Here is a 22,894-nt window from a genome sequence, read left to right as displayed (position 1 = left end):
GGAGGATCACTCGAGTCCAGGAGGTTGAGGCTACAGTGAACCATGATCGCACCACTGCACTCCAGCTTGGGTGACAGGGCAAGACCCTGTCTCAAAAGAAAAAAAAAAAAAGGAATTAAATATAAAAGTAAACGCAAAGCCATGTAAAATCTTAAGTCTTAAGGAAAAAAATAAACAACAAAAACAAAAAAACAGACCGGGTGCAGTGGCTCACACCTGTAATCCCAGCACTTTGGGAGGCCGACGTGGGTGGATCACAAGGTCAGGAGATCAAGACCATCCTGGCTAACACGGTGAAACCCCATCTCTACTAAAAATACAAAAAATTAGCCGGGCGTGGTGGCAGGCGCCTGTAGTCCCAGCTACTCGGGAGGCTGAGGCAGGAGAAACGCAGTGAGCCAAGATCATGCCATTGCACTCCAGCCTGGGCAACAACAGTGAAACTCTGTCTCAAAAAAAAAAAAAAAAAAAAAAAAAACAGTATGTCTGTCCTGGCCAGCTTGTCCCTATGCCACAGCCCTGCAGCCTCTGCCCTGCAGCCTCAGGCTCATCCAAGGGCCTGACACCAGCTCATCCCACCTCCTTTCCCAGTCCTCAAACCGACACCACACGCCAGCTTTCGCTACAGCTGGGGTGCGGCCTCCGATTAAGCAAGCAAGCAGTTTTGGTGGGGGGGGTGTGGAGGTAAAAACTGGCCCCCAAGTTAAGTGCCTCTGCAATTTAAAGTGGGGGGAGGGTGGTTTGCGGGAGTGCACAGCTGGCCCCCTCCCCCGCACCCACACACCCTGCTCCGCAGCTCTTGCGGTGCCTGGTGTCGGGCAAGCTCCGGCAGGTCCCTGCAGCCAGGCTCTGGGATAAGCTCCCTCCCTGCCGGCTCAGCTCCTGAGGAGGACCAGGGACAGAGACTCTCAGGAGCAGGGTAGAGGGTGGAAGGTCCACAGATCCTCAAAGGCCTCACTGGACCTCATGGCAAGGACGCCATGAATACTGTGCCTCCCAGGGTATGCGTGCATGAGAATCAATCCAAGTGTTTGCCTCCTGCGTACACATGCTCAAGTTCTAAAGGAAAGTCTCACATGTCTTTATCATGACGCCAAATATTCATCGGGTGTGATTCTGATGAATATAGTAATCTCTATTCTAACTGCGGACACATCGAAAGCCCTCCGACATATGGCCGTCCAGGCAGCACTGACACCGCACTCACAGACGGTGAGTCTGGAGACAGCGCTGGGAGTCGGCGAGATACTTGCTCGCTGGGTCCAGTGCTGGGGAGGCTGCCCGCAGCAGCTCGGTGGGTGCAAACACATGAATCGTAGCTGCGGGCAGGAGGAATATCAGGTGCATCTCTACGCCCCGAGGGCTCAACTCCTACACTTAAATCCCTCCCACTGGAACAGCAGGCTCCAGTTTCACCCAGCAAGCGTGAGAACAGGTACTGCTTCCCGAGCACCGCCAGCCACCGGCACCAAGACCGGCCACATCCCAGCACTCCCACCTCTGGTAAGTACTTACTATTTCTTTTCAAATTCAAGTTTTATTTTAAAACTCTTCTCAGACGTATGTAAAATACCCAGCTGAACGCAGCGTTTGCTCCGTGTCTGCTCTGCCTTGCTCTGGGCTCCGAGGATTACTCAGGACCCAGCAGGTGCATGGCTGGGATGCAGACCACGATTACAAAACTTCTAATGAGGCTGACACTTTATTCTAAGAACATGAACAAGCTTATCTGGAAATTAACTCCTTGTTCTGCCCTAAAATTCATAAAAGTTAAACCAACACAAATTCATATTATTGCTTAACTGCTCCTAACCTCAAAAACAAACTACAATAAATGCTAACAAGAGGTAAGGGTCATATATATGTGTGGTGTATGTACATTAGGGTGAATTTAGGGTTATATATGTGTGGTGTATGTACATTAGGGTGAATTTAGGGTTATATATGTGTGGTGTATGTACATTAGGCTGAATTTAGGGTTATAGATGTGTGGTGTATGTACATTAGGGCTGAATTTAGGGTTATATATATGTGTGGTGTATGTACATCAGGGTGAATTTAGGGTTATATATGTGTGGTGTATGTACATTAGGCTGAATTTAGGGTTATATATGTGTGGTGTATGTACATTAGGGCTGAATTTAGGGTTATATATATGTGTGGTGTATGTACATTAGGCTGAATTTAGGGTTATATATATGTGTGTGTGGTATATGTACATTAGGCTGAATTTAGGGTTATATATGTGTGGTATAAGTACATCAGGCTGAATTTAGGGTTATATATATGTGTGGTGTATATACATTAGACACAGCTGAATTTAGGGTTATATGTGTGTGGTGTATGCACATTAGACAGTGCCGAATTTACTATCTAGTTTAACTTTTAATAGTTTTAAAGTTTAAAATAAGTACATAAGCTTACATAAAGTTTAAAATTGGGCATAAGCTTTCGAAAACAAAACCAAACCAAAGGGGTTAAGTTTCTGTTTGGTTGTTAAGGTCTTCTGTACATATAGACACAGACACAAAAGGGTTTTTTTCCTTATATGAAATTTCTCATAAACCTGATTTGGAGGAGAACAATTACTGACCAAGCACAGCCCGTCCACATCTGTGCCCCTAATTTTCACCGCGCATTAGCAAAGGCCTTCCAGCATTTCTGACCGGAGTTTCAGGATGAGGCGGCGACTGTAAAGTGGTGAGCGTTTGTTTACGAGCTCAGGTCTGTAACTCGGGATCTCCTGCTGAAACTAGAATTAAGAGCCCCTGGTTGTTTTTCTGGATCCATTCTTCCAAATTACATTCCCAAAGACTGTCTTTTCCCCAGGTCTTGGTTGTCCTGAGGTTTATCTTTCATTTTAAAGAACCGAAAGGCTGGGAGGGAGTGGCAGTCAATCACTGGAGAAGCTCAATTGGAGTAAAACTCACAAATCTCGTTCTTGCGACATCACAGTGGGTAGGCGACAATGGTGTGTCCTTGAGTTATGCAACAACGCCACATCACAATATTGTAATTACAGCATGCCCTTCACAATGCTCCAGCCGGGCAGGCTCCTTGCCAGACAGCTGGACACCACCAAAAGGAACATTACAGCCCAGTCTCAGGGCACAGGTTAGGACACATGACGAGCACAGTTACCCAGCCTGTCACAGAAACGTCCCGTAAAGTTAAACTGTAATTACTTCCGCTGTGTCCTATCAAAGTTGTTTTTTTAAGAACTCTTTCTCTTATTTTTCAAAGTTCAAACTCCTTAGAAGCTTGTTAAGCATCCCAACTTCTCACTATTACCCTAACAACTGTCTGCTGCATTAACTGTCCACACTTAGGAACCTTTGGAAAGACAGTATGTTGGCAATTTAGCCACAACCCCATGGCCAACCGAAACCACTCAGTCTTCAAAGCACTGTCTGTGTGGGCAGCTACGCCCCAACACCCGGCCCAGTGCACGTTGAGCAGGAAGAGAAGCGAGCTCTCAGCTCGGCGCACTTTCCAGAAGCCAAGTGCATTGGCTGAGCACACAACATTTAAAATATTTAGAAAGGCACAGAGTGGCATCTGTAAATATGGCAAGAAAAGCCTGGTGAAAGCTCAGCTGGATCCTGAGCATGTCTGAAGCCACTGCACCCCACTGTTCTTACGCCCTTTAGTGTAGACACTGTCTACATTGGCTGCTTGATCTGAAATAACTTGGAGAAAGAAGGCTTTGTGCCAGGCCAGGCTCGGAGGAGGTGTGTTGGAGAAGAGGGCACACACTAGCCAGCAGCAGTCAGGGAAGACTCTGCATAGGTATTTCAGTAACAGCCACCTTTGATCCAGATCTGGAAGCTCTGTGGCATGTCCACCCTGCGAACGCTTCCTGCCGATCCAGTGGGAAATGAGAGGAGGATGAAACCCTCCTTCAGGGCCACACCGAGGTCTTCACTGTAAAACACGCTAGCACTGCAGTTCTCAAACGAAAGCAGATGATGAACGAGACTCTGCTTTATTAACAGACAGACAGACAGCTCTCCGAGGGGCATGTTATTAACTAAAATGGAAACACACCTCCCCCAGGAGAGAAAGACGCTCCGCACTTCTTTATCGCCTCTAGAGAAAAACTGCACCTCCAAATTACTGTAAACAGCTAGATTTCTGGGTTACACTGTTTGGGCAATGACATACTCTTTTGGGAATATTTAACACCAGCAGCTGCCAGAGTACAAAGTCGGGCTGGTAGAAACTGACCACACAGAGACTATTTCAAACGCTGTGCCCACAGACAGCTGTGACAGCCTGAGGTACTGGCCGTCGGGTTTGGTTTCTTCATCCTTATAAACCTCACTTAAGCAGGACACAGAACTCACAGGCTGACATCATCATCATTTGAAAGCTTACCAAAGCAACAATGTTATCCCACTTACTTCTCTGACACTATTGTAGTTTTACACATCAGGTGACCTACGCCCGGCTTACAACTGAAGCAGCTGTGCTCCCTGTTTTAATTAGCAAATTGTGCAAGCCTGAGAGGTCGGTTTATCCAAGGTTACTAAAACCACTGCCTGAGACTCCATATCGACACCAATTCCCTTCGAGCAATTAAGCTCCAAACACTCTCACCACCAGGGGCTTCCTCCCTGCCACACCCGCTTACGTGAACTAACTGATCAAAGAACAAAAGGGCAAATCGTTCAAAACTTCACACCATAACATCTGACTAGAAAACAGACATATTCATATAAAAGCAATTATTTCCCTAATTACTATTTTGGGCAACAGCAGAGCTTACACGTAACCTGCCTGTTGTAAAGCTTTTGAGAAAATCTAACCAACACGGGTTTTGTGGGGTTGTTTTTTGGTTTTTTTTTTTTTTTTTTTTGCCTAAAATTATCAGCAATGTGAAATAATGCTGCTTCGAAAACTGAAGTCCTCATTTTCTTAAATCCTGAGGGAATCATTTGCTCCTCTGAGCGCTTGTGTTTCAGGCGCTAGAGGTATCAGCAATGTGAAATAATGCGGCTTCGAAAACTGAAGTCCTCAACTTTCTTAAATCCTGAGGGAATCATCTGCTCCTCTGAGGGCTTGTGTTTCAGGCGCTAGAGGCGGCGTTTCGGTCTCGCGAGGACGCAGCTCTCACTTGATGAACATTTTGCAACTGTCATCGTTTCGATCCTGATGCTTCCAGCTAGTGATGAAATCATCAGTTTTCAGATCCCTGCCGTAACACATCCTATACAATCATGGGAACCTGACTTGCAGAGGTTCTCACGCCTTCAGAACCAGGGAGCGCGGCGAGGCATGCCGGCACAGGCCCCACTGACTGAGCTGGCTGGCCCAGCGTTTGGCTGGAACCAGGCACCCGGCTTCTCTACTTCCTGAAGGGAGGCAGGGAAACTGCTTTCATCACCCAGAGCAGGTCTGCCCCACACGGTAGGGACTGAGCCCATAAAGAATTATTTCACGTTCTTTCTTCTAATAGGGGGAAATTAGAAAGACAGAGCTATCATTACGTGTTTCATTTGCTTGGCCTTGACCCGGTGCCTTGTAGCTTCTGTGGCAGCCCACGGTGGGAGACGGGTGCTGAGCGCGGGGTCTGAGCCCAGGGTGTCACCCGACACCCTCCCTGGTTGTAGGGTAACAAACATCTTGTCCTCATCCAAACCGTGCCTCGCTGTCCCTGCTACACAGAAACTCATCACAGCGAAGGTGGCAGGTCAGCAGAGCCCCTTTTCTACCCAAACCACTTCTTAGTAAATAAATGTCTTAAAGAACTTAAAGTATGTTAATAGAGGCAGTTTGTAGGGGGAAGGGTGGTTGTGTTTTTAAGAATTATAAATAAATGAGCCAGGCACGGTGGCTCATGCCTGTAATCCCAGCACTTTGGGAGGCTGAGGCGGGCGGATCGCCTGAGGTCAGGAGTTCAAGACCAGCCGGGCCAACATAGTGAAACCCCGTCTCTACTACAATTACAAAAAAATTAGCTGGGCATGGTGGTAGGCACCTGTAATCCCAGCTACTAGGGAGGCTGAGGCAGGAGAATCTCTTGAACCCAGGAGGCAGAGGTTGCAGTGAACCGAGATCGCACCACTGCCCTCCAGCCTGGGCAACAAGACCAAAACTCCGTCTCAAAAAAGAAAGAAAGAAAGAAATATGAATAAATCAGTAGAGAAACCAGTTTGCTGAGAACAAAATCAGAGCACTTCCCCAGAGTTCGGGGCAGCCATATGAAAGCCCAGCCACCACCCCTGGCCCCTGGCGTGTGGGAGGAAGGACACAGGTGCAGGGAGGAGAGGTGGCGCCTTGCTTCAGGGACAGCTGCCTCCTAGGCTCCCACACACATTGCTCTATTTTCAAGGGGCGGCTTTTCACTTGACTTTTAGCCACCCTGATGTCTACACATAAAACCTCGCAGACTCAAGAATGGGCACATCTGCCCATTCCTTAAAAAAAATACTGCAGTTGAAACAGTTTTCTTAAGTCATTTCCATTTAGCTTTTTTTTGAGGCAGGGTCTCATTCTGTTGCCCACCAGGCTGCAGTGCGGTGGTGGGATGACAGCTCCCTGCAGCCTCAATCTCCTGGGCTCAAGGGATCCTCCCACCTCGGCCTCCCAAAGTGCTGGGATTACAGGCATGAGCCACGGCCCCCAGCCCTCCATTTAACTTTACTTTAATGTATTTTTTTTTTTTATTATACTTTAAGTTCCAGGACACAAGTGCAGAACGTGTAGGTTACACAGGTAAATGTGTGCCATGGTGGTTTACTGTACCCATCAACCCATCATCTAGGTTTTAAGCCCTGCATGCATTAGCTATTTGTCTTAATGCTCTCCCTCCCCCCGACCCCCACCCCTAGACAGGCCCTGGTGTGTGATGTTCCCCTCCCTGTGTCCATGTGTTCTCACTGTTCAGCTCCCACTTATGGGTGAGACCACGCACGTTTGGTTTTCTCTTCCTGCGTTAGTTTGCTGAGGATGCTGGCTTCCAGCTCCATCCACTTCCCTGCGAAGGACATGATCGCGTTCCTTTTCATGGCTGCACAGTATTCCATGGTGTGTATGTGCCGCATTTTCTTCATTCGGTCTGTCACTGATGGGCATTTGGGTCATTTAACTTTAGTTTTCAGCTGTTTGAAAACATGTAGACCCCAAAGACCTTTTCCTTTTTACATTTTTAATACAAATTAAAGTGCTCAGCCTTGACCCACTGCACCTGCACCCCATCTCCCACTCACCCTGTCTCCCAGGCACAGGTGCTGCTCGAGTCGCTCCAGGCCCAGCTGCCAGGTGGACAGTCCCAGACTCTCAAAGCCTTTGTTCTGGGACGGGTGCAGTGGCTCACGCCTCTAATCCCAGCACTTTGGGAGGCTGAGGCAGGTGGATCACGTGAGGTCAGGAGCTTGAGACCAGCCTGGCCAACGTGGCAAAACCCCGTCTCTACTAAAAATACAAAAAAAATTAGCTGGGCGTGGTGGTGGGCGCCTGTAATTCCAGCTACTCAGGAGGCTGAGGCAGGAGAATCGCTTGAACCCGGGAGGCGGAGGTTGCAGTGAGCTGAGATTGCGCCATGGCACTCCAGCCTGGGCAACAAGAGAGAAACTCCGTCTCAAAAAAAAAAACAGCCTTTGTTCTCAGCCTTGGGCGTGCGGCACAGCCTCTGAAGGAAACCTGGGGCTGGTAAGGGGGACACAGAGACCCTCTGGAAGAATCCAAAAGAGCAGGCCAGCTCTGACATCACACACACAGCCTCTGGTGGGTCCCAGGACCTAAGCGGGTGTGGCCAGAGGGCTGAACCCACTCCCTAAAGGTTAAGGGCCAGGACAGCTTCCTCCCATGACCCAACCATCTCTAAAGCGGATACTACTCACTCTGGTCTCCTCTCGGGCAGGAGTGTGGCAAAGCTTTGGTTCTTCCATTTGGAGGTGCACCTGGACGGGCAGGCGCTGCTGGCCATGCCTCCTGGCCAGCAGGAACCGGGTGACCGTGAAAGCATGTCTCACAATGCTGCTGTCACTCACAGGATGTACAAATTCACCAACAGTATTTCAACCATTTAAGTCAACATAAATATAGCATTTGTATTCATATCTGAGACAACATAAATGCTACTTAATGATAAAGCTGACTTTAGAAGCAGTAGGGTAGAGTCTTGTGTTCGAATGTTCTTCATTTTTAAACAAGCACACTAGAATACACCAACGACGTGGCTAAAGTGGGCAGAAACTGCCACGAGTGCTTAGGGATCGGCCCCAGGGGAGGCAGCAGCATCCATGGTCTTGGGTTCTACAGACCGACGGCAGGGGCGCACAGCACTTGGGAGAGCTCCCAGCCAGCAGGTAGGAGCAAGTAGACGGTGGCCAGCCCATGCTTTGTGTAAAAGTGAGGGGGCACTCTGCGACTGTGGGGTACACGTTAAGGGGAAACGGCCACAAACCCCTTTGTATTTCACGTGAGAGTGTGGCCGATCACACACCCACTGCTTCAAGCGTGTAACCCCCAAGCAGAGTCGGGCAGCCCTGGGACAGTGCTCTGTCCAGACCCTGGGAGGGGGCTCGGTGTCCTCAGCCCCCGGCAGGGTGCTCTCGAGGAAAGGTCCAGGTCACGGGATAAAAGTTCCCAAAACTCAAAGGCTTACAGGCATTCTCAGAACAGACACTCAACGCACCACACACCACACTCCACCTCTAGGCCCCGAGGTGACTCTTTCAGATCAGACTCAGAAAACAGAAAACACAGTGGGGAGTCAGCAGCCAGGTTACCAAGGGTAGGGCAGGGCTGCTTCTGTGACCGGCAGCTGCTCCCCTCAGGAGCAGGCAGTTTCAGCCCTTCAGGGGCTCTGCTTCAGGGATCCTGTGGCACTGTGGCGAGCCGAGGCCGGCTTCTCGCCGACCCCTCACTCGCTGTCCTGACACCAAGACTGCTCTTTATTACAGCTCCCGGCCGCCAGATGACGGAGGCTCTCGCCAGACCCTCAGCACGCAGAGCTGGCTTCTGATAGAAGTGCTCGGGAAAGAAAGCAAAGCGGGAGGTGCCTCTTTAGAAACCACGAAGTGCACGCGGCGTCGACAGTGATCACGCCACCTGGACAGCCAGAGTCCGAGGCATAAGGAGGAAAATGAGTCTCCTCAAAGAGCGGAAGCCAAAAAAGCCACATTACATCCCCAGGCCTCCAGGAAAGCCCTTCAAGTATAAATGTTTCCAATGTCCCTTTACTTGCAATGAGAAGTCACATCTTTTTAATCACATGAAGTATGGTCTTTGTAAAAACTCGATTACTTTAGTATCAGAGCAGGATCGAGTTCCCAAGTGCCCTAAATCTAACTCACTAGACCCCAAGCAAACCAACCAGCCCGATGCCACGGCGAAGCCAGCCTCTTCCAAGTCTGTCGCAAATGGACTCTCTACCTTCGACTCGAAGCTTCAGCACAGCTCTGCCAGGGAAGACATCAAGGAAAACCTGGAGCTGCAAGCCCGGGGAACCCACAGGTGCCTGGGACAGAAGCCAGCCCTCCACGGGGCATCACCCTGCAAGAGCCCAGCTCCGGAAGCCGCCCTCGGTGCCCAGCCTGCTCTGGAAGGCGCAGCTCGGCCTTCTGCATTTGTTCCAGTCGGCGAGCACAGACTCAAGGGGCCAGACAACGCCGAGGCGCCCGAGACCCTGGCTTTACACAACCCCACTGCCAAGGCCGCGTCTTTCCACACCAAGTCGGCCTTCCACGCTCCTGGCTACCCCTGGAAAGCCGGCTCACCTTTCCTTCCACCAGAGTTTCCACATAAAATCTCATCTACAAAGGGGCTTGGGGCCATTTCCCCTTACATGCACCCCACAATCCCAGAGTACCCGCCTCACTTTTACACGGAGCACGGGCTGCCCACCATCTACTCGCCTTACCTGCTGGCTGGGAGCTCGCCCGAGTGTGACGCACCCCTGCTGTCAGTCTACGGAACCCAAGACCCGAGACACTTCCTGCCTCACCCGGGGCCGATCCCTAAGCACCTGGCTCCATCTCCAGCCACATACGATCACTACAGGTTTTTCCAGCAATATCCCTCTAACCTGCCGATTCCTTACGGATTTTACAGGCCAGAGTCTGCATTTTCCTCCTATGGTCTCAGACTCCCACCTGTCACTGGCCTCACCCGAGATCAGAGCTCTCACCTGCTTGAAGAAGCCACCCTGGTCTATCCAGCCTCGAGTCCTTCCAGGTTAAACCCTTTGGACCCCAACAGAAAACACGTCGAGTTCGAAAGTCCAATTCCTGAGGCTAAAGACTCCTCCAAGGCTGGGCAGAGAGACACGGAAGGGTCCAAAATGAGCCCCCGTGCAGGGAGCGCAGCCACGGGCTCCCCAGGGAGGCCGAGCCCCACCGACTTCATGCAGACGAGCCAGACCTGCGAAGGCCTGTACGACCTCTCCAACAAGGCGGCCTCCAGCGCACTGGGAAGACTCTACCCGCCAGAGCAAAGCCTCACAGCCTTCAGGCCTGTTAAGAAAAGCACAGAATGCCTACCTGCCCAGGCTGCTGAGACCACAGCAGAGTCTCCAATAAGGTAAGAAAATGTCATTTTCAAAACCTCCAAGGGAATGTTTCTGGTTGGGTTCCATCAGCCAGGCTTATACTTGCTCAAACTGCTTCACGCAGTTGCTTTTCTAAGCAAGCTCCTACTAAGTTTTTTCTTGGCTTCTTCTAGCCTCAATGTTGTGAATGGAGACCCTCCTGCTCCGACCGGAAGCACCTCTCTCGTCTCGGAGGCCGCGCCTTCCAGTCCAGACGACAGCTCCGGGATGGGCCCCCTCAACCTCTCCAAGAAATCAGAGATAAACCTGGCAGCCACCCACGAACCCATGTACCAAGGCAGCCCCCAGGCGGAAACCGCCAGCTTCTCAGAGCTGCAGGACCTTCCACTCAATCTCTCGGTGAAGGACCCCTGTAACGCCCAGGCTCCGAGGCCTGCCTTCCCCGGTCGACCACGAGCTGCAGAACCTGCTGCTGCTGTTCCACAGAAGACTGGGACAGAAGGTTCTGAGGATGGGCCCAGCCACCCTGAGACCAAGCCAGGCAGCCTCGACGGTGACGGGGCCCCACCCACAGGCCCCGGCGAGGAGGCTCCAGACGCACGCGCAGTGGACAGCAGCGAGGAGCAGAAGCAGACGGCAGCCGTGGCCCTGTGCCAGCTGGCGGCCTACAGCCCCAGGAACATCCGGGTGGGCGATGGGGATGCTGCGGCCCCGGAACCTGCCTGCCAGAAAGACACACCCACACTGAGCTCCATGGAGGGCCAAGAGGCCCAGTGTGACCTCAGACCCAAAGGACAAAAGAGGACAAGTCTAAGGGATGCTGGAAAATCCCAGCAAGGAGCTAAGAAGGCGAAGCTGCAGGACACGGCCAGAATGTTCACACTACGAAGGAGGGCCCGGGTGTCCTAACGCCGGGTTCACACGTGTGTTCACAGAGCTACGGCCACACACACGCCTTCCAAGGTGGCAAGCTACAACACCTCTGAACTGGCACTTTCACATTTTTACAAATGCAGCTTCTTCTTCTCAAAAAAACAAACAAACAAAAAAAAACCTCCAATTCAGTTTTTATAAATATTAAGCATGAATATTAAAAGGTGCTTCTACTTTTGGTTGTAAAAACACCTGAATGACTCTAAGACTGATATGTATTTTCAAGTCTAAGCTGTCTTACAGAAGATCTTTTATAAATGTTTCCTTATAAATATCTTACCATTACAACAAATTGTTTTAACTGTTTTTCTATTAGCTCTAGCTGCATATTTGAGGTAAATGACAATTACTGAAAAAATGTCAGAAAAAACATTTTCAGTACTAACATTAAAGTGCCATATGTAAGAAAGAAAAATGTGATTTGTATAACTAAATAACACACAAACATCAAGAGGCTATTTATACAAATAATTTATTTCCACTAGGGAAAGTGCATTACTGGTGAAGGTATTATCAATTTATTCTACTTGCTTATAATGTTACAGTGAATGTTCTGGCTTACTCTGCCTCACTTTCCATTCCCCAAAATGATGTGTATGTTGCTAATTTTCCAATAAACTCATATGAACCATAAGGAAACATATAATGCAAATAAACACAAATCTATGTTATCCTTTAGAATATTTTGCCGTAACAGTCAATGAAAAAGAGCCGATAGCTGTGGCAGCAATTAACCTGTGAACGGGTGCGTGTATGCACATTCAATTGTGTGGGTGTACACGTGTGCTGTGTGGGGGGTGTGTGCACATTCGCCCATGTGGGTGTGCATGTCTGCGAGTGCGTGTGGGTGTCTGCTTGTGCATGTCTGCAGATGCACGTGCACATTTGATGGTGTGGATGTGTGCGTGTGCACGTCTGCGGGTGTGGGTGTGCGCTTGTGCATCTCTGCAGGTGTGTGCACATTCTATTGTGTGGGTGTGCACGTGTGCATATCTGTGGGGGGTGCGCATTCAATTGTGTGGGTGTGCGTGTGTGCTGTGGGTGTGTGCGCATTCGATCCTGTGGGTGTGCGTGTGTGCATATCTGCGGGGGTGTGTACACGTGATTGTGGGGGTGGGCACACGTGATTGTGTGGGTATGCACGTGTGCATATCCGTGGGGGGCATGCACACTCGATTGTGTAGGTGTGCATGTGTACATACCTGCGGGTGTGTACACATTTGTGTTAGTGTGCATGTGTACATATGTGGGAGGGGTGTGCACATCTGATTAGGCGTGCACATTCGATCCTGTGGGTGTGCACATGTGCATATCTGTGTGGGGGGTGCACATCTGATTAGATGTGTGTGTGTGCAAATCTGGGTGTGTGCACAATCATGTGAGTGCATGCGCATTACGTATGGGTGTGTGCACACTCGATTCTGTGGGTGTGCATGTGTACATATCTGCAGGTGTGTGCGCATTCGATTGTGTGGGTGTGCATGTGTGCGTACCTGCGGGTGTGTGTGCATTCAATTGTGTGGGTGTGCACGTGTGCCTGTGGGGGTGTGTGTGCATTCAATTGTGTGGGTGTGCACATGAGCATATCTGTGGGGGAGCGCATTCAGTCGTGTGGGTGTCCACGTGTACATATCTGCGGGTGTGTGTGCGTTCGACTGGGTGTGCATGTGTGTGTATCTGTGAGTGTATGCACATTCAATCGTGTGGGTGTCCACGTGCTCATATCTATGGGGGTGTGTGTGCATTAGATTGTGTGGGTGTGCATGTGTGCCTGTGGGGGGGTGTGTGTGCATTCAATTGTGTGGGTGTGCACATGAGCATATCTGTGGGGGAGCGCATTCAATCGTGTGGGTGTCCACGTGTGCATATCTGCGGGTGTGTGCATTCGACTGTACGGGTGTGCACGTGTGTGTATCTGTGGGTGTATGCACATTCGATTGTGTGGGTGTGTGCGTGTGCTATCTGTGGGGGCAGGTGTGCACATTCGATTGGGTGTACACGTGTCAAGGTGCATGTGTCAGTGTGCACATGTACACCTGTGTATGCACTTCTGCATCTGTGCATGTGTGTGAGCGTGCATGTATGCACATGGGTTTAAAGCAGTGGTCAAGTACCGGCGTGTGCGAAGCACCCCTGGGGCTACTCAAAGGCCATCCATGGGGTCCTCAGGCTTCAGAGTGCTTTAGGAGCGTACACTTCCGGAGCCTCAGCCCCTAAGGCTCTGCTTGAGAAAGGGTTTCTCCATCCCCATGTCCCCTCTCACAACAGCCCTTTCTCTCACTTTTCAAGAAAGGCAGCCTCTCACCCAACACACTGGAAACCATGCAGTGGACGCTACGATGGGAACTGCTCCAGTGACTGGGAAATGCTTCCCCATGCAGGTGGCTGTCTACGCATCACTTCACAGGACTGAGGCCACCCTACTGAAGCTGCTCAGTGACGGAGCACAGAGGTCAGGCGTGAGCTTGGAAAAAGTTGAAACACCAGCATTGCTAAAGCAAAATTTCTGCCATTCCTAGCTACTTGAATAAGACTTGAATGAATAAGACTTCTTAGCACTTAAAACTGAAAGTAAAAATAGGGGCCGGGCGTAGTGGCTCACACCTGTCATCCCAGCACATTGAGAGGCCAAAGCAGATGGATTGCTTGAGGTCAGGAGTTTGAGACCAGCCTGGGCAACATGGAAAAACACCGTCTCTAATAAAAATAGTTAGCCAGGTGTGGTGGCACATACCTGCGGTCCCAGCTACTTGGGAGGCTGAGGCGGGAGGATGGCCTGAGCCTGGGAGGCAGAGGTTGTAGTGAGCCATGATCACACTACTGCACTCCAGCCTGGGTGACAGAGTGAGACCTTTTCTCAAAAAAAATAAATAAATAAAAAGTAAAAATAGTACTGTTGCAGAACCTTGCCTTATTCTGGTTAAAAGCATGGCTCACGGCCAGGCATGGTGGCACACACCCATAATCCCAGCACTTTGGGAGGCTGAGGTGAGAGGACTGCTTGAGCCAAGGAGTTCAAGACCAGTCTGGGCAACATAGGGAGACCCCATCCCTACAAAAAATACAAAAATTAGCTGAGCAATGTGATGTTTGCCTGTAGTCCCACCAACTTGAGAGGCTGAGGCAGGAGGATTGCTTGAGCCCAGGAGGTCAAGGCTGCAGTGAGCCAAGATCATACCACTTCACTCCAGCCTGGGTGACAGAGCAAGAATCATTTCAAAAAATAAAAACAAAAAAAGCCTGACTCATCAAAAGATAACTCAAACTAAACAGCTATCTTATTAAGAGCTAAATTTCAATAATATGCTATTTTATGTTGTTTTGGTCAACTCTGTACTAAAAATTTTTTAAAACCCAATCTAGAAAAACTTCTAAATAACTACCACCTTAAAACTTAAAAGTATAGTTAAAAAAATAATAAAAAAAAAAGTCATGAACACCTGTGGAAAAAATAAATAAATAACTAGCATCTTATGGCCATACAAAATGCAAAAGTTGAAGTTTATGTTTATGTTATTTTCTTTCGTTGCAGATAAATGATAGATCAATAAAGATTCTTAGGCAGAGAAATACATTACATTAGGGTAAAATGCTCTGGGAAAAAAGTAAATGGAAATATGGGCTTAAGAAGAAAAAGGAAGAATAAAATTTCTGTGAGAGAAAAACTTGCCTATGAAATTGTTTTTTAGACAGGGTCTCGCTCACTGGCCCAGGCCGGAGTGCAGTGGCGCGATCACAGCTCACTGCAGCCTCAACCTCCCGGGGCTCAAGTGATCCTCCCACCTCAGCCTCCCAAAGTGCTGGGAGTACAGATGTGAGACACGGCGCCCAGCCCTGTAAATTTTTTAACGAAGAATGGTAGATTATTCTACCTCAATTTCCTAGATTTATTCAGATGAGTGACGCAATAGTTTTATTTTAAAATGACAATACTCAGGATGGCAAATAGTTATTTGCAACTGGTTAGAGTTCTATAAAACTTATAAGAGGGATACAGAGTTTGTCACAATTCCAAGGGGTATCTGAGGACACTGCTTCAAGCTGTCCCTAAAGCAGCAGCAAGGACACCAGCAGGTCCCCCAGCCCTGTCAGGCACCCACCTCAGACAACCACTACACCAGCCTAAAAGGCACACGGTCAGACGCAGAACCATAAACACAGGCGCAGTGCTGAGTCGCTCACCTGGGCACTTCTGTTTATATACACCAGTATGTTTTGGCAAAGAACAAAAATATTACACTTCCAGCTTTCAGAAACTAAACAGCCGTGCAGGGAGCCATGACAAGACATCACATGCCACGGTCCACACTCAGGACCCAAAGCCTCACACCCTGCAGACAAGGAGCTCTCACATCACACCCCCAAGAATACAGCCCTCCGTTGTCAAGGGCCCAAAGATTCTGAGAACACCATTTGATCGCTCACCAAAAAGCACCAGGAATCATCTTAAATGACAAATAGGGAGAAGCAGGGGCAGAGCATCCTCCTGCAACAGGGCAGCATGGGGAACCCCGCCCAGGCACAATGGTTGTGGCACAGGCTACATGTGCCTGATGCATGGCGAGCTACACTGTGAAAATTCTACACTCCGACACAATTCCTCCAAAGGTCATCTGCAATAGCTCACCCATTGCAACCAGGATAAGCCCTTTGTGTCTATCTCTAAAAGCAAAATCGATTCCTAGAGCTTTATAGCAAAAAGAAAAAAAAAAAGAGACTTTTTTAACTACGTTTCTGCATTTATGCATGACCCGACTTAAGAACTAAACACTCGTAATTTTTACATACAAAAAGTGATAAGCTCTCAAAAAGCTGAACATAGAATTACCACATGACCCACTAATTCCACTTCAGGGTATATACCCAAAGGAACTAAAAAAAGGGGTGTCAAAGAGGTTCTTGTATCCATGTCCACAGCAGCATTATTCACAATACCCAAAAGGTGGGAATAACCCAAGTGTCCACTGACGAATGGATCGAGAAAATATGGCCAGGGGTGGTGGTGCACACCTGCAATCACAGCCACTCAGGAGGCTGAGGTGGGAGAGTCGCTCAAGCCCAGGAGTTGGAAGCTGTAGTGTACTATGACTGGGCCTGTGAATAGCCACTGTACTCCAGCCTGGACAATACAGTGAGATCCTATCTTTAAAAAATAAATATATGGGTCGGGCGCAGTGGCTCACACCTGTAATCCCAGCACTTTGAGAGGCCAAGGTGGGTGGATCATGAGGTCAGGAGATTGAGACCATCCTGGCTAACATGATAAAACTCCATCTCTACTAAAAATACAAAACGAATTAGCCGGGCATGGTGGCGGGCGCCTGTAGTCCCAGCTACTCGGGAGGCTGAGGCAGGAGAATGGCGTGAACCTGGGAGGCGGAGCTTGCAGTGAGCCGAGATCGCACCACTGCACTCCAGCCTGGGTGATAGAGCAAGACTCTGTCTCAAAAAAAAAATAAAAATAAAAGTAAAAATAAAATAAATATATGGTATGTCCATACAATGAAATATTATTCAGCCTTTAAAAGAAAGAAAATTCTGATACATGCTACAACACAGATTAACCTTGAAAACATGATGCTAAATAAAATAAGCCAGACATGAAAGGCCAAATATTGTCCAATTCCACTTGTACAAGATCTCTAAAACAGGCAAAGTCCTTTTTCAAGCAGAAAGTAGACTAGAGTTACAAAGGGTTGAAGGGAAGGAGAATCAGGGGCGAGTGACTTCTTAATCTGGGGTGATGAGAAGTTTTGGAACCAGATAATGGTGATGGTTGTACAAAAGTGAGAGTGTAATTAATGCCACTGGATTAACATGCTTAATAATAAAAAGAGCAAATTTGTTATACATATTTTACCACAATTTTCTAAGTAATAATAGAATATTCTAAAAACCATGGAACTATATATTTTAAATGGGTGAATTATATGGTAGGCGAATTACATATCAATAAAGCTGAAAAAAAATAAAGGATCCTTGAATTCACATGTAAGAGAAGATGCCGACAACGCCCTTTCTAAACAGTCTTAACAGGGGCCCACTGCCGTCTGCCCCCACCAGTGTTAACGTTCAGCCAAAATGCCACGTTCTACAGGGAGGGAGGGAGGGAGAGCAGGGCAGAGTGCAACATGAAACACACACGTTCACACAAGGAAAAAAACACCATTAACACAAAAAAAGAACAATCGGTCCACGTACAAAGTCAAAGATGTCTCATGCTTTGCATTTTCCTGAAAACCTGAAAGCTTAAAAGCCTACCAAGATTAAACAAGCCAACAAAAACAGGCGGGGAACTGGACACTGGGGCCATGTCAGGACGTGCTCAGAGCCGACCTCTCCCAGGGCCCCTTGATCACCTGGGAACTGAGGTACACAGGCCTGCAGGGGGCAGCAGGGTCAGGCCAGGCCACAGCCAGGGCTGGACAGACAGCAGGGCCCCCCACGAGAGCCTGAGCCAGCCTCGGCACTGAGCCCCAACGGCTCTACCAGGGAGGGAACGCCCTGTCCCTAGACCTCAGCTGGAGCTGCTCTCCTGGAATTTACCATCCACCTCGGTGCTCCAGAGCCTGTGAGGAAACTCTGGTCCTCCACCCCTTCCCCCTCTCAGAATCGGACTCCTCTCCTATAAAACATCCCTTCTGAAGGAGCTTCTGCGGGTTTCCATGTCGGCTGCTTCCTCCCCTTTTCTCCACCTCCCCATGCCAGTGAGCCTGGGAACCCGGTTCGAGCTTTTCCACCCATTCACCTTCCTCATCTCTCACTCCCTCCTGTGCGAACTCATCAATCCATAACTTTGTAGACCATTACTATGTGGAAGGCTCCAACATGTCCCTCACTGACCTTCTTACTATCTCACTCTCTTTCACTGAATAGAACAGCAAAGTCGTTGAGTTCAGAATCCTACATGCAGCGTATTTCCTTTTCTCCTTCTTCACAGCTCTGGTCTCACTCCGAACACTGTGGTGGCTCCCGAATGGCCTCACTCTCCCTCGCTCTTCCTTTCCACTGCACTCCCGTGTATTCCCCAGTATCCGACTTTATGTCGAATAATTTCCAAACCCCTCACTGTGTTCCTGATCCAGATCCTCTAGGATCTGGCCCCCAGGCGCTTTTCTGTGCCCACTCTTCTGCTCTTTCCGCTGTCCCAGCTCGTGCGAGCCTTCGTTCCTCTTTGAGATGCTGCGGTCAGGAGTCCATCCTGCTCGGCTCCTTCACGGTAGAAGCTCTCAGCGTAAAGGTTGCCCCAGGAGGTCTTCCCCAAGTCTTATTCAAGTCACTGGTTGGCCCCATCACTGAGGATCTCACCGCCCTTTTGTATTTTCTTAACGACTTTATCCATTCTCTGAAATTGCTCCCTTCTTTGTTTCCTTGTTTAATGTCTGAATCTCCCTCCAAACCCTGTCCCCTTCACCGTCACAGAAACGCTGTGTCCTCACCTCGACTGCCAAGGGCAGTGGGCGCCAATCGCATTTGTCATAGGAAGGACGTGCAGAGTTTTCATCATCCAGAGAGAAAAACATGACAGTTTCTTTTGGAAGCCAGAAAACACAGTCCACAGGTGGGAATTAATCTACTGAATGGTGCTTTTAACAAGACCCCAAGGCAGCTGCAGCAACATCGTCGTAAGACACTGCTTGTACGTCTTCGATGAACGCTGAGAGCGTGTGCTCCAATGCAACTCTGTACATTTTTCAAAATTTATAACATTTATATAAACTTATAAAAATTTAATGTTTATTAAAATTTTTTCGAAATTTATAAAATTTATTATACATTTAAAAATTTTCTCAAAACATCACCTTAGATAAGAGTTAGGCAGTCTGTATTTCTGACATGCAGGGCTTACTACCTGATGCAGGTTCACAGGGACCTTGAGCCTCCTAGCAGTAAAACAAACATGCTCTCCAACCTTCAGAAAGTTGCAGGAAGGTTAGAATGGGCTTCTCTGTGGCTTTGGGACACCAGACAATTACACTTTATAAGACATGGGGTGACAGACTGCACCTTCTGGGGGAAGGGGTAGGCCTCCTTGAGAGGGGGCAGTGAAGGACCCCAGCCTGAAGATTGCATAGGGAGCTTCCTAAGTTTGAGGGAAGGCAGGAGAAAAGCTTTGTAGATGCTAATTTAACAGAGACCTGCTTTAGCCACACAGTGTGTATAAACAGACCTATGTCACCAACACAGCCCTCAAATCTGTTATTTGGGAAACACGTATGCAAAGATTTCTTCCTTTTTAGGCTTTAAAGCAAAGGTTAAGTGCTGGGAAGCAAGTGTGAGCCACTGTGCTCAGTCTTAGACAAAGACTTTAAATCAACGGCTTTAAATATGCTCACAGATCTCAAGAAAACTGTGGACAAAGAACTAAAGGAGACCAAAAGAACAACATTTAAACTAACATGGAATGTTGATAAAGAGACAGAAATTATAAAAACAGGCTGGGCACAGCAGCTCACTCCTATAATCCCAAGGCAGGCCAAGGCAAGAAGATCACTTGAGTCCAAGAATTTGAAAGCAGTCTGGACAATAAAGTGAGATCCTGTTTCTACAATTTTTTTTTTTTCCAGTGCAGCAGGCCTGTGGTCTCAGCTACTCAGGAGGCTGAGGCAGGAGAGCTGCTTGGGCCTGGGAGGTTGAGGCTGCAGTAAGCCATGATACCACCACTGCACTCCAGCCTGGGCGACAGAGCAAGACCCTGTCTCAAAAAGAAATTATTAAAAGAGAAACTAAAGAGAAATTCTGGAACTGAGGACTCCACAGCTGAAACGAGCGCAGAACCTAAGAGACTCATAGGGCACCATCAAGCTTACCAACATGTGTATTAACACAACAAGAGGACTCAACAGCTGAAATGAGCACAGAACCTAAGAGACTCATAGGGCACCATCAAGCTTACCAACATGTGTATTAACATAACAAGAGGACTCAAGAGCTGAAATGAGTGCAGAACCTAAGAGACTCATAGGGCACCATCAAGCGTACCAACATGTGTATTAACATAACAAGAGTCCCACAAGGAGAGGAGAGGGGCAGCAAAAATACCTGAAGAAACGATGACTGAAAACTACCCGAGTTTGATGAAAGACATGAATCTACACATCCAAGCTCAGAAAAACACCAAATGCTAGTTATTATTACCCAAATCAATATGCACAATTCTCAATCAATAAGGATAGCAAGGGAAATAGGGTTCATACAAAATGTCCAAAGAGATCAGAACATTTGACATTTTTCAAAAAGCAAAATACTGATGAAAACCACAAAATGCATAATAAGGAGCACATGTATACATTTTATCAAAATAGTACAGTTGGCTGGGCGCAGTGCCTCACGCCTGTAATCCCAGCACTTTGGGAAGCCAAGGCAGGCAGATCACTTGAGGTCAGGAGTTCGAGACCAGCCTGGCCAACATGGAGAAATCCGGTCTCTACCAAAAATAAAAAAATTGGCTGGGCATGGTGGCGGGCGCCTGACTCCCAGCTACTTGGGAGGCTGAGTCATGAGAATCACTTGAACCTGGGAGATGGAGCTGGCAGTGAGCCAAGAGGGCGCCACTGCACTCCAGCCTGGGCAACAGAGCAAGACTCTGTCTCAAAAAAAGAAAAAAAAAAAAAAAAGGTAAACTTAAACCAAATACATCCCCCCACCTGTGCTTCTTGTATCCAACAAAGGAAACCATAAGGGTTCACAAACATTGTAGGAGCTTACTCATGGTGAGGAGTGCCCACCTTCTCCTGCCACAACAACAGAGGTGTTCAAAGAGGAGCCACAAAAAAGGTGAAAGGACCTACGCCAGGACCACTCAAGAAAAGTCCTGGAATTTGAATCACCTAAAATAAAGACCAAGTAGCCCTTTAACAGTAGTCCTCAAACTGAGGTGATGATGCGAAGAGAAAAAGAACATGGCCCACTGTCCACAGGCCAAGGCAGGAGGATCGCGTGAGTGCAGCACTGCGATCATGGCTCACTGCGGCCTCAACCTCCTGGACTCAAGCAATTCTCCCACCTCAACCTCCTGAGTAGCTGGGACTGCACCCAACTACCTTTTTAAAACAATTTTTGTAGAAACAGGATCTCATTTTGTTGCGCAGGCTGCTTTCGAATTTCTTTAAAAAATTAGCTGGGCGTGGTGGTGTGCACAGAGTCAGAGACCAAGAAATAGGCTTACAGCACAACAGATGGAGATTCTGTGTGTGTGTGCACTGTATGTGTGGAGAGGAATCAGCAGGATTCCCTAAAAAGTAACCCAAAGAAAATGCGATGCTTTTTTCCTGAGTCCAGCAGGCAGAGTCCCCCTATTCAGAGGACTAAGGGCAGAAAGACCCAGGGTGCCTTCCAGGCAAACATCGCATCACTGCCTGCCCACCTGACTTCCCTAGTTTTACTTCTTCCTCCTTTAGCACGCACCAATGAAGCTCCACATTTCCTCTAAGACAAACAAAAGCTTTAGTCATCAAACATGCTCATCTATATTGTGTCTTTCTACAACATTTATTTGCCAAGCATTTGTTTTCATGCTTTTTTTTCTTTTTTTTTGAGACAGGATCTTGCTCTGTCACCCAGGCTAGAGTGCAGTGGTGCGATCTCGGTTCATTGCAACCTCCACCTACTGGGTTCACACGATTCTTCTGCCTCAGCCTCCCGAGTAGCTGGGATTACAGACATGCACCACCACATCCTTGTATTTTTAGCAGAGACAGGGTTTCACCATGTTGGCCAGGCTGGTCTCAAACTCCTGGCCTCAGGTGATCCCCCCGCCTTGGCCTCCCAAAATGCTGGGATTACAGGCATGAGCCGCCGTGCCCAGCCTGTTTTCACTTTTCAAACCAAACTGACAGAGAACCACAGTAACTCTCCAAGGAGACAAGGAGGTGCAGGGACAGCTCAGTCGAGTGACATGGAGGAGGCCGAAGGGCTGAGCATGAGCTGTGACACCAGAAAGACTTCCTGGCTCCCACAGCTGCAGTGTTTGTGTGTGTGTGTGTGTTTGTTCAGAGAGGGGGTCTCACTATGATGTCCAGGCTGGTCTCAAATTCCTAGGCTCAAGTGATCCTCCTGCCTTGGCCTCCCAAGAGGCTAGGACTAAAGGCACCGCCACCACACGTGGCTCCCAACTATAGCTTTATATAAACAAGACGGCTCTCAGAGGAATGGTGTGAGGTCTAAAACAAAAACACAAAAAGTATGCTGCAAATGCTCATCAAATGTCAGCCCTGTCACCTCCTGAGTCAGCCCCAAGATGGGATCTCTTTCACCCCTGCCTGAAATAACCCTTGCCCTGTGCAGAGACAGCACAGCTTCTCCATGTCCCACCAGGTACAGAATGGGGGCTGCAAAGAGGGTTCAGCTCACATGGAGGGCACTGCCAGGCAGAAGGGGCCAACCAACCATGCGAAGGTCATGGGCCAGTGTATTCCACATCACGTATCAGTTTCTGAACGATAGCTTTACCCTTTTCGTTTATGA

At 48.5% G+C, this 22,894-nt stretch overlaps 2 protein-coding genes across 8 annotated transcripts in view; one reads left to right on the top strand and one right to left on the bottom strand.

The window, feature by feature from the left end:
• The window catches only part of TBCD (tubulin folding cofactor D), a 202,876-nt gene that overhangs the window by 112,079 nt on the left and 67,903 nt on the right, over window positions 1-22,894 (bottom strand). The window lies entirely within an intron of this gene.
• ZNF750 (zinc finger protein 750) lies at window positions 1,409-12,106 on the top strand. Of its 2 annotated transcripts, XM_001169026.7 has the most exons (3): window positions 1,409-1,503; window positions 8,910-10,527; window positions 10,669-12,106. In XM_001169026.7, the coding sequence occupies exons 2-3, from the start codon at window positions 9,092-9,094 to the stop codon at window positions 11,402-11,404; spliced, it is 2,172 nt and encodes a 723-aa protein (XP_001169026.2). In that variant the 5' UTR covers window positions 1,409-1,503; window positions 8,910-9,091; the 3' UTR covers window positions 11,405-12,106. The 2 variants fall into 2 exon arrangements, with proteins under 2 accessions (XP_001169026.2, XP_063655541.1); XM_063799471.1 differs by lacking the exon at window positions 1,409-1,503 and having other exon boundaries at window positions 6,662-10,527; window positions 10,669-11,490.

The sequence above is a fragment of the Pan troglodytes genome, chromosome 19, assembly GCF_028858775.2.
Source record: "Pan troglodytes isolate AG18354 chromosome 19, NHGRI_mPanTro3-v2.0_pri, whole genome shotgun sequence".
NCBI classification, from domain to species: Eukaryota; Metazoa; Chordata; class Mammalia; order Primates; family Hominidae; genus Pan; species Pan troglodytes.
This window is presented reverse-complemented; position numbering and strand designations above follow the sequence as displayed.

Bases quoted from the DNA above. Each gene is read 5' to 3' on its own strand.
- ZNF750 (XM_001169026.7), top strand. From the start codon at position 9,092: ATGAGTCTCCTCAAAGAGCGGAAGCCAAAAAAGCCACATTACATCCCC. The intron at 10,528-10,668 runs GTAAGAAAATGT...GGCTTCTTCTAG, and splicing joins ACAGCAGAGTCTCCAATAAG to CCTCAATGTTGTGAATGGAG.